Raw genomic sequence first — 13,723 nt, 5'->3', positions numbered from 1 at the left:
AAAGCTATATTGAGTATATTAATGTAGAACATTCAAAATATACCATACAGTAGAAAATATTCCAGATTGTCAGTCAATGCAACAAAGCAATGCAAGGGAAGACATATATATATATATATTAGGAGATGCCTCCTTCTACTTATTACATATGTACAGGCACAAAGTTGCAAATACCCTTCTACTCGGGTATGAAAATAGAAGGGCAATAATATAAATTGCTGACATTAATTTATTTCAAACAATTTGTAATATACTAAAGTCGGTGCCGGATATTTCACAGTCAGATGCAATCTACTTGCTTGCTTCGTAAGTCTTAACTCACGTGTTTCATATACGCCTTGAAATTTTCATTATCACATTAGTTTTCATTAAAACTAGACAATTGTTGATTCGCTTGCCGATCAGATTCATCATGAAAGTATACGCTTTACTGTTCTTTTCATTCAGCTGCATCTTTGCTGCGGCTTATGGTAATATAAACCAGATACTTTATATAGTCCCAATTACCTAATTCAATTTATTTATGGTATACAGCTTATATTTTAGTAGCCTGGTACTTTATCATTCAGCATCTTTGACAACCTTTGTATTTCTTGATCTCCAAGCCGTAATGACATTAATCCAATTTATAAAAAATAAAAGTGCAAATTATAAATATCAGAAATATGTTATTTCTGAGATATAAATTTCCTTTTATGCTTCCAAATAAAAAAAATCATTTAATTATGGAATAACTATAATGTTTATACCCGTCTAAAATAATTGTAAGGGTAATACAAAGAATTGCGAATCGTGATTTACTTTAAATATTTCGTAATATACAAAATTACTCAGAGAGGATTTCACACTCAGTTGCATTTTACTTGCTTGCTTTGTGAAATTCAATACACGAGCTTCGTATATATTCAATTTTTCACTATCTCAGTATTTTTCTTTATAAGTAGACGATCGTCAATGCGTTTTCCGATCAGATTCAACATGAATTCGTTGGCTTTAGTGCTCCTTTTATTCAGCTGCATCTTGGCTGTAACTTTTGGTAATATAAACAAAATAACTCGCATAGTCACAATTATCTAATTCAATTGTATTTATTTCTAAAGCTGAGCCTGGCAAGGTTTACATCATGGGAGAGTGCGTAGACTGTAACAGAGATGGTGTGCCCGAGACGCCTTTTCCTGTCCGTGATTCAGGTGCTGCTGTTCAGACATTGACAACTGGCGCTGCGGCTTTTGGTGTCCTATACTATTCTATTGGCGCTTTGATACGCAATATGCCGCACTAAGTGTGTCTAAAGAAATTAATAAATAAATAAAGTGTAATAAGCACAAATCAAAATCGAATTTATTCGCATTGAATGCATTTATTCTTGATTGTTTTTATTTAACATTTTATTCACAGCATAAAGGGAAATGTAAAGCTAATGCAGCTTATACAATATATTTCTGACTTAACGTGTATACGTAATATTCGAGTGTATGTTTAAAACGTATGAACATGTTTCACAACAAAAATGCAAGCAAACGCATGTTGTGGGGAATGCTGATATATATTTTTATAAATATATATTTTCCTTATTTCGATGTTCCTAAGAAGTAGCATTTATTACCTCAAACATGTATTACGTCAAAGATTGCGTATACGAAATGTTTACCTCAATCATATGCATATTACGTATACGAAATATCACGTATACATGTTTAGAATTCACATAGCATGTTTTACACATGCAGTGATCGTCCGCTTAATGCACAGTTCTTTTAAGCGGACACCTTTCCTAAGCGGACACCCTAGCAATTACTCCTAGATTTGGTTTAGCGATGAAAAGTAGTCTCTTAATCGAACAAACTGCTTTCTTAGAATAAATCGCATATTTAACTTTTAGTGTTTGTTCAAGAGGTTTTTCACTGTACAAGTAACATTATGTGAGCTTTCTTCTACTTAAAGTTGTGCTTCTGATTCATGCTTAACATTAATTCAAATTTATGAATAATACAAAATTTAATGTGTATGTATGTAATATTAAATTTTGCTTTAACCAAATAAACTCTAAATTCTAATAAGTATTATTAGATTTCTCAACTTGAATATTTGCATCACACTTCAATTTAGTTAGTGCTCACTGTACTCAATTTCTTAAGCTGTAATTAAACGCCACATGCAATCGCAATCAACGCACTGAACCGATGTGTTTATCTGTGGGAAATACTCATTTAAATGGGCATTTCCAAGCTGTCTACTTCTGCTGACCTATCAATGTAATATTGTAATAACAATTTGTGCGCTTCTCGGGAAAAACACTATTGCTTTAAGTGCTATATAAACCGACTCTTTGACTGCACTTGGCATTAGTTCAACTGCAAACCTTGTTAACTAAACCACAGAACAAAATGAAACTTTTCTCAATTGTTTTCGTCCTGGGCCTTTTGGCTTTTGCCAGTGGTAAGTTTCAAGAACAACAATTATAATTACAAAATACTAATTTGAAACTCGATTCTCTTTTCTAGCTTCCCCTGTGAAACCTGATGTCGTCATCAACGGCGATTGCCGTCATTGCAATGTTCATGGAGGTTAACCAAGAAAATTGCCAATGATCCTTAATTAATAAAATTGCCTATGACAAAACTGAAAGTTAAACTCTTTTTTGTTCAATAAATTGTTCATTACATAATTGTTTCATTTATTTAAATTCCTCAGTCAACCTTTGATGGATTAGTTATGCACAAAAGTAAAGTCAAATTTATATATTTATAATATATAAGTCGCTGCTGACCGCAAAGTGAACCTATAGATAACAATAAATCGGCGGGAATTGCATCAGAATTTGTTAGCAGACTCGTTGATTCAAGGCTACTTGAAATTTCATCTTATGTTGTTTGCTGAAAAATAGAAATTTGCCTTTCAATTGAAACGCATTTTGTGCGCATTAACAGATTAGGCTTGGACTACATAAAAACAAAAACACTCGTTTTAATTAAATTTCCCTTATTATTTCAATCGACATAAATAGCAATCACTGGCTGGTTGTTGAATTAATTAATCGCCACGTACATTGCAGTATTTACAATCGCCATTGATGATTACATTTCCCGGTTGCAGTGGATTAGCTGTAAATAAAAGCAAAATATAGACAGAAAAAAATAAGTAAATACATTATACATATTTTATGCATGAATTCTATTATTTGCATACACTATTCCACCCCCCCTTCCTCAACCACAACAACTTACCACTTGCGAGTGCCAACAAAGCGAGGAGAAAAGCCAACGATAACCACTTCATGTTTCCTATAAGCTCGAAATGCGACTTGCAATTTGAAACTAAACACTAAACGCTGACTAGAAGCAGCTTTTATAGCCTAACTCGTTCATGTAATGACGGCTTTAATCACACATTACACTCAGCTGTTAAACGTTGTATTCAATTGCGCACTGAGAAAATGACATGTGTGTATTATGTTTGTATGTATTAGAAGAATGCTTTTCGATTGTGGTGTCTATTCAGGCTGATAACACTACAATTTTCATTGGAAATACACAATATTGCATTTGATTTGATATGCAACTCTATGAGTTGAAAGCTCGAACTATGAACTATCGATAGTACTAAATTAAATATAAAGCGAAAACAAATATAACATAAATATAAATGTAAAGAAAATAAGAATAATTCTATTACGATATGAATTTTCAAAATTATTTTATAAAAATTTTAAAGAGCTAAAATAAATCTGCAAAAAAGAATCAAAAATTAAATAAGTCATTTAGAGTCAGTTCCAGAATATTAAATAATGCTAAAAATATATGCCTTAAACTAGAATATTTCTATTAAAATATTAGTTTTCAGAAATATGAAACATTTTATTTGATTTTATGCATTATTTCCTGAGTTTGAAAACATTTTTCTTAGAAATAAATTCTCATCCTTAATTATTAAGCTCGAATTATAAAATATCGACGAAAAACGACTAACTAAATCATTAAAAAAATAAAATACATTTTAAAATAATTTTGTTTTTTTCTAAAATAATACAGATATTCAATTATAATATTTCTTTTCGAAAATATGAAATATTGGATTTAAAGTATAACTATACAGAGAGAAAAAATCAAGACCGAAAAGAAGATTGCAAATCTTAATTCAAAAACTTTTCGATCTTAATAAAAAATCTTGAAAAATACTTAAGACAAGATTTTGTTCTTCAATCATCGTTTTGAGATTAAACATTCTTCTTTTAAAATCAAAAAGATTTCAAATTAAAGAATTCTGTTCTTGATTCTTAAATTGTTGGAATTTCTTTATTTTTGACATTATAAAATCTTTATGTAAGATTTTATACTTGATTTTAGCAGGTTTCTTTCTGTGTAAGAATATTATTAAATGGTTAAAATATATCTAATATTTATTTTATTACAATATTAACTTAAAGAATATTATGTATATTGTACTTATTTGATATTATATACATACATATAAACTCTGTCAGCTCATATCTACAATCATACTCTAATCATAAACTATCGATACCTTAAAATCCACATCTAAATATTGCTTGCAAAATATTAAAAAAAAAAATATATAAAAAAGGTTCTATGATCATTTGAATATATTTGGCATATGTATTTAAACATTTTTAAAATGTGTATACACAATAATAGCAAATTGATATTTTCTATGCACGTTGTTCATAAGCTCTGTGTGCAGAGAAAACAAAATTAATAATACTCAGATTATTGTGCTGAGTTTTAAGTGCAGTATTCCCCTCTCTCTCTCTCTCTCTCTCTTTCTCTCTCTCTCTCTCTCTCTCTCTCTCTCTCTCTCTCTCTCCCATGCTGCTCTCTCATAATTTCTTTGTTTAGCACAAAAACTTGATGAACACTTTGCAATTTGCTATCAATAGAAAATGAGTAGAAATTAATGTTGTGCATCATTTTATGCATAAATAATCAGCATTAAGTTCAAGCCACGCAAAATTTAATGAAAACAAATTTCGAGCACAAATTTAAAGTGTGTGAGAATTTTTGGAGTATGTGTATCTATAAAAGGTAAATGAACGTGTTTGTGGTTGAATTCATTTTCATCGTGGAAAAGTTGTGTGCATGTGCGTGTGTGTGTGTGTATGTGTGTGCATGTGAGTGTATGCTTGTGGCTGCTGTTGGCTGGCAATTAAGCCAATGAAGCATTAAAAACACCAGCTAAGGGCGTAAGCCATGCAAAGTGCGGAGCGCGGCGGGTGTGGGGTAAAATGGCTGTCATGGCTTACACACACACACACACACACACACACACTCGTACATATATTCATGCTTACCCAATCCCCCAATCGCTGCCTTAACACTCACAGATTGGCTTTGGGTGGATTAGCGTCGCCGTCGCCGTCGTTGCCACTGCCACATTTGTCAACGTGAAAAGCATTACGCTTAAATGAACCCATGCACATGCATAAATACGCAAAAAGCCAACCCAAAACACAGCAAAAAATAAAATAAAATGTGCCTAGTCGACACGTGTGCGTTAACAATTTAATTACGGCAAGCAAGCTCCCTCAACTCAAGCCAGGCAGCGGGCAGATGTTGCCCAAAAAGTTAATCACCCAATCGACGGGGAGGTCAGCTGTATTAAAGACTCACACAACACACACACATACACACACTCACACATTTTAAGCAATTCTCGGCTTAAGGTTTGAGGCAAAAGCCCATTAGCCAACAGTTTGCTTCAGTTGCTGTTGCCGGAGAGTTGTGGGAGTTGTCTTTGTCTGTCTGTGTGTGTGAGCGTGTGTGCGTCTATTTACTCAAGCTGGTGTGAAAATATGCCATGACTGCGCACACTATAATTTTGCTGTCTTTGAGTTGAATAGAAATTAACACTAGTCGAAATACGATTACTCTGGAAAAAAGAAATATTAAATTATAGATTTATAGTACATATATAGAGAGAGAAAAAAATGTACATTGAATGCTACATTGGAAATTTGTTTTTAAGATTTTTCGATCTTAAAAAAAATTCTGAAAATATATTTTGAAGTTCAAAATATCTTAAAATATATTAAGAACATCTTATCTCTTAAAGAAATGACATGATGATTTGAACCATTCAGATATGTTCTAAACTTAATTTGCAGTTGTGTTAATAAACTTAATATGGAAGCTAAATTGTAAAGGTTTAAGTTTTTAATGTACATACTTGTTAATCAGGCAGACATAAGCATACTTTGAGCTTTATAACTTTTAAAATAAGTTGAATTAGTTTCCATAACTTTATAATTAGTGACTTCATCTGTTTCTATAGTTTAGGTTAGGCTTCTAGGAGATGCGAAAAATTGACCAATAGAGGTACGTAGCTATATCGGTATTCTGTTGATAAGTATAAATATATAAATAAAATACTTTTTTTAGTAGATTTTTTTAATGTTACTAAATACTTTAATTTTCAGATATTGATTTTAAAATAGTTTTCCTTCTTACTATTAAACCTATCTAACTACAATTCAGTAATTCCCCACAAGTAGTTTAGCATATACACTTAAGAGCCGCAACTTAGGCTACACAAAAGTTCAGCACATATATCAGCAAAATAAATGTATACGTGTAGATGTGTGTATGTTTATATGTGTGCAGTGCTTGCTGTCGGTAGTTGGAGAACACAAAGTGAGAGAGAGAGAGAGCGCAGGATTGCTCAGCAGCTGGGGCACTATTAGTTTATTATTACGAGCAGCGTTTTATTGTCAACCTGTGGAGTGTGTGTGCGGTGGTGTTTGTGTGTGTGTGTGTGTGTGTGTGAGGATGAGTGGGCAACTGGGCGTGTCCCATGAACATGTGTGCACTTGGCTGACTGTTTGCTTAAGCGACTATGCATAGCAGTCATATTTGAAATATTCTGTTGATTTCTCACTTTCTTGTTTTTCATGTTCGTATTTCATTTTTTTGTTTTGTGTTGCGGTTAGTTTTATAGCTTGTGGCATGTGTGCGTTGGCTTTTCATAAAATTCGTGTTTTTTATGTAGATTTTCCGGTGACGCCGCCGCAACCAAAAAACGGAAGCGGAAATTTTTTGTTGGCCCATAAAAACATTCACAAAGCCAACGCGTCGTATACGTTATATCTATGCAAAACTCAAAGCTTGGCCATAAAAAAAAGGGGGGAGGGTGGCCACATAATATATTTAAGCAGCCAAACAGCTAAATGAACATATTACATAGTCGCTGGGCCTTGGCATCTCACACTGAGTAGCTTGTCGCATGGCTTGGGAATGAATCTATTAAGGCGACACAGCACACAGCACAGAGCACAGCAGCTGGCCTGTCGTAACTGTCGCTTGGGGGCAAAAAGTAATTACTAAAAGGATTTGCTTAAGCGCCTGAGAGCTGCCACTTGCGGCCAAAGCAAGAAAGCGACTGAAACGAGTTCGCTAGACAAAAAGAAAGCGAAAAGAGTGAGAGCGAGAGCGAGAGTGAGAGAGAGGGGAAAATAATTCCACAGCATGCAGCATGCAAATTCTTTTAACACAATTTCTGCAAATAAATTTTGTGCGGAATCCGTAGAAGTCAACACATTTCCCCTCCCCGCTTGCGTTCATCTCACACTCTCGACTAACGAAGCCAACAAATAGCGCCACGTGAGCAAAATTGCTAATCAACTGGCAAAAGCGTTCAGGGCACACACACACACAAAGTAAAAGCGTCAGAAGGACACTCATCCTTGCTTAAGTGCCATCGTCAACAATACCAACAGCAACAACAACAACAGCAACAACAACAACAACAACAACAGCTCATCATTTGCCAACAACGAATGCTTTAATGTATTTAAGCTTTGCGTATACAACACGCAGCACAAAAACATTATTGTCTGCTGGGAATTGTGGAGATAGAATTAGGGATGCGGAGAGAGAGAGAGAGAGAGAGTTTCGAGAAATGGGCGGGAGCTGAAACTGTGGGCTAAGTGACATAAGCAAAGAGACTGAGGCAAAAATGCCGTTGGCAAGCGACAGAAACTTAATGGCAGCAATACGAAAATACTAACATGTGTCTCTCTCTCGCTTTCTCGCTCTCTCATTCTCTATCCTGTCTCTCTTTTTATAGCCGCTTCCCGCTAGGGTAGAAGGGTATTATAACTTTGTGCCTACAGAAAATTTATGTAACATAGGCGACATCTTTGACTCCATATCCTCGAGACGATAGCGACTTAGACTAGAAGCTAGAATCCCAGCTTTTGGTACATAGAACAATAACTTATACTTCATTATTCCTGAAAATTTAGTTTCAATCAGATGAACATTTTTCAAAGTTATTTTTAAATAATAATTTGCAATCAGTAATAGTATATCAATATACCAATTATAGATTTTGGTATATCTTTGATATATGTAATAGTTTATCAATATTCCAATTTCGGTATATTTTACTATATTAATATATGACAATCTGATATATGTAATAGTATTTCAGTATACCAATCATAGCCTTCGGTATATTTTACAATAATAATATTATATAATATAATAATATATGATAATTTGCTAAATGTAACAGTATAACAATGTACCAATTATAACTTTTGGTATATTTTAGTATTTTAATATATGAAAATCTGTTATATGTAGCAGTATATATGTAAGTATACCAATTAGTCTTCGTTATATATAATATATCAGTATATTAGTGTATGGCAATCTACTTAATCTAATGGTATATCAATATACCAATTATAGTCTTCGGTATATTTCAGTCCTATTTCGCTATAATAATTTAGTATAATTGTCAATACCACTTTGGTATATCTCAGCATGGCACAATAATTTGCTTCAATTTTTAAATAATAATATACTTCACCATTTTTTCAGTACACTAATTTAGTATAATTTAAGAATAATACCGCCCTAAATTTTATTGAAAATGATTAGCGCGTATCTCACAGTCGAGCACACTCGACTGTAACTTTCCCTCATGTTGTATGTGTGTTTGTAGTGGTAAAGCAATCGCAAAGCCTACTCACTGTTGATACGAGCTATAACACACTAAAATCCATCTCTCTTCCCTTGATGTTAGGGATTTGTGTTTGGTGGTTGCTGGCACATTAGCCAGAGAGATAGAAATGGAAATAGAAAGAAAAGAAAATAAGACTAAGGCATATAAGGAGATAATTCATATGAAGCGAGCACAACGAGAGAGCGTGATGTTTTAATCACACATTCTAATTGAAATGCTGTTAATCAGCCTCGTTGCCTCAGTTATATATAATTAATTTTATGCTATTTTGAATTATATGTGGAATATTATTTTTGTTGCCGCTTGTCGTTTAGTAGTCGCCAGAAAATATATAATTAATGTTAAAGCTTTCGTTTTAAGGTTTTGCAAATAAATATATTTATATAATAAATGAATAAAAACAATAATAACTAAATATATAAAGAAAACCCCTCAACGAAGGGGGAAAAAACTTTATTTATAGCAAATGTGTATAAAAGTTCATTTTACAAATTTCGATTAAAACTGGATATCCAATTAACAATTATTGTGAATAGTTCTCTTCTTTTAGCCTGATCGCTTGTTGCTACCTCTACACCGAATGCTCCAAATGGCTTTATACAATTCACCGCATCTGAAAAAATTTAGACATTGCTAAAAAATATTTATCAAATATCACTTAATAATTACTGTAGCAAATCACAGCCAAAAGGCAGGACACAAACAGCAGCGCAGCTGAAGCTGATCTCATCGTTTGTTCGATCTCAAAAATACTTTGATTACTTTGCTGTGGCTCATGTGTGCTTTATATACTCTAGACGATGATGAACTACAACGCCGAAATCATTGAGTGATTACAGTCATATTAATTACGCATCTTGTCGCTGTGTTGCACATAAAATAAAATAACCAAATCATATGTTGATTAATTAATAAAAGAGGAAACAATAGTACTCATAATGTATAATACATTTAGTATAAAAAAAACAACTAAATAAGCTACAATTTGAACAATTAATTATGATAAAAATATACTAAATAAATATACCCCCATAATACCAAAGGCTATATTTGGTATATTGATATAGTAATACTCTAACAATAGGGTATAAAAAGTATAAAAATGTAAAGTGGATTGAGACATCAATTTGTTTCCAATTTGCTAAGAAATCTCAGTGAACTTAAATTTTTTGTTTACTGTTTGTTTTGACGATTTGAATAAGACATTAACAAAGTTTTAAAAAAAAAAATAGAAATATATTTTATACTTTATACTTTAACAAATTTAATTCAAAGCGCTGCAATTTAGTACAATAACAAATATAATTTACTTGAATGTTTTCATTACACTTCGCTCCATAAAAATATATTATGTAGCCTCTATATTTAAGCAAATACTTTCACTGTGCTGATAAAAAAAAAGTTCTAAAATAAAGAATATGAAATCATTTTCTTAGAATTTTAATCTGAATTCTTAATCGCGAAAACATTAGGAAAGTGAATCTTAGTTTTTAAGAACTCTTAATAAAACATCTTATTGATGACATAAAAAAGTGGTCTAATTTTAAGAACACAATTTTATAAGAATCTGATCGATTTCTTTTAGTGCGATTCCAAGAAAGAGAGGCGATAAGATTTGTTTTTGAAACATAGTCTAACTTTTTTAGCACTCAATGTTTACTCTCGGCGCCAAACAGATTATTTTTATAGACTCCAAACAAAAGTGTATTTGCTATGCTCAATACTTTGTGATTTTTTAGAGGCGATAAGAAGTGTTTTCGAAACCACGTCGAAGCTTTGTTTTTGCACTCAATATAAATTCGAGCGGCATTAGCTGTGACTTTTATGTCATCGCTCAGTTTTAAATTGATTCTTAACGACAGCAGTACATACATAGAGTAACAACAAATGGCCCACAGTTGGGTCTTCTTCCTTGGAGCACTGCTCTGTCTGGGCTGCAGCCAGGTGACTCTGGCTGAGGTGGGCAAACTGGTCTGCTATTACGATGCGGCAAGCTTTGTGCGTGAAGGTAAGAAAGAGACAGAGAAGAGCGAGAGCGCATTACTGTCTAATCTTTGTGTGTTAAGTGTTGGGGTTATTGAGGATATCTCTACTTGTATATTATTTGCCTTGGTTTACTCTTGTTTACAGGTCCTGCACAACTTTCACTGCCTGAGCTGGAGCCAGCTTTGAGCTTTTGCAACTACTTGATCTATGGCTATGCGGGCATCGATGCCTCGAACTATAAACTCAAGAGTCTGCATCCAGAGCTTACATACAATCGCCAGCATTATAACCAGATAACAGCACTGCGTAAGAAGTACGCGCATTTGCGCATCTTGCTCTCCGTGGGCGGCGATCGGGATATTAATGAATTTGGCGAGCCGGACAATGGCAAATATCTCAGCTTGCTGGAGCAACCGGAGCATAGGAACAACTTCAAGGCCAGCGTGAATGCTGAGCTCAGTCAATATGGCTTCGATGGCATCGATTTGGCTTGGCAATTCCCCAAGCTGCGTCCAAAGAAGCAGCAGGGCGCCTTCAGGCGTGCCTGGTCATCGTTCAAGGGTCTGTTCAGCAGCGACACCATCGATGCCAAGGCCGAGGAGCACAAGACTCAGTTCGCTGCCTTGGTCCGAGAGCTGCGAGTGGAGTTGCAACGCAATGGCAAACAATTGTCGCTCAGCATGTTGCCACATGTGGATCCACAGCGTAAGTTGTCGAGCTAGTAAAACTCTTTTTATACCCGGTACCCATAGAGTAGAAGGATATTATAAATTTGTGGCTGAAAAGGAAAGGAAAAGTATGTTACACGAAGAAGAAGGCCTCTCAAACCCTATCGTCTCGGCCGCTGACGCTGATCAACAATATATAACAACTTTGTATTCCGAGACGACATAGCCATGCCTGTCTACCTGTCTGTCTATCTTTCCGTCTGTCCGGCCGTCCGTCCCTGTGAACACTTGAATCTCAGAGACTATAAGATATAGACATATAATTTTTTTTCGACAGCATTTGTTATGTTTGCACGCATTTCAGGTTTGGCTTACAATTTTGCCACGCCTACTTTCGACTCGAAAAATTAAATCACAAATGTAATTTACGATTCCTGTCATTTAGGTTGCGATCAGGTAAAGCTTGTAGAAGTTATTTAAGAAGTATGTATGGGTAAAAGTTACTACTGGTCTTTGTTGCTTTAGCCGTCAATGTGGTATAAATGCGATACTATATCAATATACCAAATTAAACCTTTAGTATATATTTATATTTTTATTCGAGCACACTCGACTGTAGCTTTCATACTTGTTTTTCTCCAACTAACCCGCTTTCACACTTTTCTCAGTTTTCATTGATATTCCCTCTGTGATGCCGTACGTGGACTTTGTTAACCTGGGCACCTATGACTTCCACACGCCACAGCGTGATCCCAAGCAAGCGGATGTGGTAGCTCCGCTTCACGAGATGCCCGAACGCGATCTCACCCACAATGTGGCCCATCAAGTGGAGTATTGGCTGAACAGTACAGCCAATGCACAGCAGCTGAACATTGGCATCGCCAGCTATGGTCGCGCCTGGCGCATGAGTCGCGACTCGGGTCTCACGGGCTATCCTCCGGTGCCGGATACCGAAGGTGCCGCCGATGGGGGCAAGCGTACACGCATTCCGGGTCTGCTCAGCTGGCCCGAGATTTGTGAGCAGCTGCAGCTTCATCTTGGTCAGGGCAAGGATAAGAATAACGAGCATTTGCGCAAAGTTGGCGATCCAACGAAACGCTTTGGCATCTATGCCTATCGCTCGGCTGGTGATAATGGCGAACCCGGTCTCTGGGTTGGCTACGAGGATCCCACTTCGGCGGCCATTAAGGCGAGCTACTCGCAAGCCAGGCGCTTGGGTGGTGTCGCTTTCCATGATCTGTCTCTGGACGATTTTCGCGGTCAATGTGCTGGCGAAAAGTTTCCAATTCTGCGCAGCATAAAGTTCAAGTTGTAAAATGAAATTTGTTATGGTATAAAGTGAAACATTTTGTATATTCATATTACTTTCTTAAATTGATGTTTTATAAAACAATCCAAACCTATGAAGTATGCATTACAATCGCAATCGGAAACTACGAAACTGTCGAAGAATAGTTAACCACAAAACAAAATCAGCTCTAAACCTCCACTCAGCATTTTTCAAATATAATATAATATAAACATGAAATACTTCAAGGTATTGCTCAAACTCTGAGAGCAAGAAGCATAATTTAATCACACATTATAAACGAAATCTTATTAAAGAACAATATTTCAAAGTTGCCCAAAATAAAAATATATATGTATAATTAATTTTATGCTATTTCATAATAACATTAATATTATTTTGCTGTTGAGTTTTGGCAATTTATCACATAACTGAAGTTAAAGCAAATAGAACATAATTTTTAATTAATACTATAAGTAAAAACTATAAATACTTTAAAACAACATTTGCAAAGAAATCCTATTGACGGCACATACAAAATATCACTTCACAAAATAGTCGCGTTCTGTTTAATTTTACAAATGCAGTTATTTAAATATGTTACAAAACCAATCGAAAATAATTGTGAAAACATCTTTCCTATTATCTTGGAATGGTGATCGTCCCCTTACACCGAATGCTCCCTGTGGCTTCATGGAATTCACCGCATCTGAGGATAGATGTACATGAGAATTTAATATGTTAGTCGACTATAGTAATAATAATAATTTAGTTTATATTTACTGTAAGAAATCAC

General features: G+C 34.6%; 4 protein-coding genes and 1 long non-coding RNA gene across 5 annotated transcripts; 3 read left to right on the top strand and 2 right to left on the bottom strand.

The window, feature by feature from the left end:
* Positions 1–259: 259 nt before the first annotated feature.
* LOC132791933 (bomanin Tailed 2) lies at positions 260–1,340 on the top strand. The gene is made up of 3 exons (XM_060801066.1): positions 260–306; positions 945–1,036; positions 1,101–1,340. The coding sequence occupies exons 2-3, from the start codon at positions 955–957 to the stop codon at positions 1,280–1,282; spliced, it is 264 nt and encodes an 87-aa protein (XP_060657049.1). The 5' UTR covers positions 260–306; positions 945–954; the 3' UTR covers positions 1,283–1,340.
* Positions 1,341–2,329: 989 nt separating this feature from the next.
* On the top strand, positions 2,330–2,668 carry LOC132790150 (bomanin Short 5-like). Its single transcript, XM_060798594.1, has 2 exons — positions 2,330–2,439; positions 2,505–2,668. Exons 1-2 carry the CDS (start codon positions 2,388–2,390, stop codon positions 2,570–2,572), a joined length of 120 nt encoding a protein of 39 aa, XP_060654577.1. The 5' UTR covers positions 2,330–2,387; the 3' UTR covers positions 2,573–2,668.
* Positions 2,669–2,965: 297 nt separating this feature from the next.
* Positions 2,966–3,336, bottom strand: LOC132790149 (bomanin Short 6). Its single transcript, XM_060798592.1, has 2 exons — positions 3,228–3,336; positions 2,966–3,104 (listed from the first exon to the last, which is right to left on the bottom strand). Exons 1-2 carry the CDS (start codon positions 3,277–3,279, stop codon positions 3,034–3,036), a joined length of 123 nt encoding a protein of 40 aa, XP_060654575.1. The 5' UTR covers positions 3,280–3,336; the 3' UTR covers positions 2,966–3,033.
* A 6,061-nt stretch (positions 3,337–9,397) lies between these two features.
* Positions 9,398–9,815, bottom strand: LOC132793586 (uncharacterized). Its single transcript, XR_009633130.1, has 2 exons — positions 9,655–9,815; positions 9,398–9,598 (listed from the first exon to the last, which is right to left on the bottom strand). It is a non-coding gene; the product is annotated as an uncharacterized LOC132793586 (long non-coding RNA).
* Positions 9,816–10,826: 1,011 nt separating this feature from the next.
* Positions 10,827–13,115, top strand: LOC132792013 (chitinase-like protein Idgf5). Its single transcript, XM_060801200.1, has 3 exons — positions 10,827–10,993; positions 11,116–11,676; positions 12,308–13,115. Exons 1-3 carry the CDS (start codon positions 10,873–10,875, stop codon positions 12,952–12,954), a joined length of 1,329 nt encoding a protein of 442 aa, XP_060657183.1. The 5' UTR covers positions 10,827–10,872; the 3' UTR covers positions 12,955–13,115.
* Positions 13,116–13,723: the final 608 nt, after the last annotated feature.

This window comes from Drosophila nasuta, chromosome 3, assembly GCF_023558535.2.
Source record: "Drosophila nasuta strain 15112-1781.00 chromosome 3, ASM2355853v1, whole genome shotgun sequence".
NCBI classification, from domain to species: domain Eukaryota; kingdom Metazoa; phylum Arthropoda; class Insecta; order Diptera; family Drosophilidae; genus Drosophila; species Drosophila nasuta.
The sequence above is the reverse complement of the archived record's forward strand: the minus strand, read 5'-3'. Positions and strand labels throughout refer to the sequence as shown.

Bases quoted from the DNA above. Each gene is read 5' to 3' on its own strand.
- LOC132790149 (XM_060798592.1), bottom strand. From the start codon at position 3,279: ATGAAGTGGTTATCGTTGGCTTTTCTCCTCGCTTTGTTGGCACTCGCA. The intron at 3,105-3,227 runs GTAAGTTGTTGT...TTTTATTTACAG, and splicing joins TTTGTTGGCACTCGCAAGTG to CTAATCCACTGCAACCGGGA.
- LOC132792013 (XM_060801200.1), top strand. From the start codon at position 10,873: ATGGCCCACAGTTGGGTCTTCTTCCTTGGAGCACTGCTCTGTCTGGGC. The intron at 10,994-11,115 runs GTAAGAAAGAGA...TCTTGTTTACAG, and splicing joins GGCAAGCTTTGTGCGTGAAG to GTCCTGCACAACTTTCACTG. The intron at 11,677-12,307 runs GTAAGTTGTCGA...CACTTTTCTCAG, and splicing joins GCCACATGTGGATCCACAGC to TTTTCATTGATATTCCCTCT.
- LOC132791933 (XM_060801066.1), top strand. From the start codon at position 955: ATGCGTTTTCCGATCAGATTCAACATGAATTCGTTGGCTTTAGTGCTC. The intron at 1,037-1,100 runs GTAATATAAACA...TTATTTCTAAAG, and splicing joins CATCTTGGCTGTAACTTTTG to CTGAGCCTGGCAAGGTTTAC.
- LOC132790150 (XM_060798594.1), top strand. From the start codon at position 2,388: ATGAAACTTTTCTCAATTGTTTTCGTCCTGGGCCTTTTGGCTTTTGCC. The intron at 2,440-2,504 runs GTAAGTTTCAAG...TCTCTTTTCTAG, and splicing joins CCTTTTGGCTTTTGCCAGTG to CTTCCCCTGTGAAACCTGAT.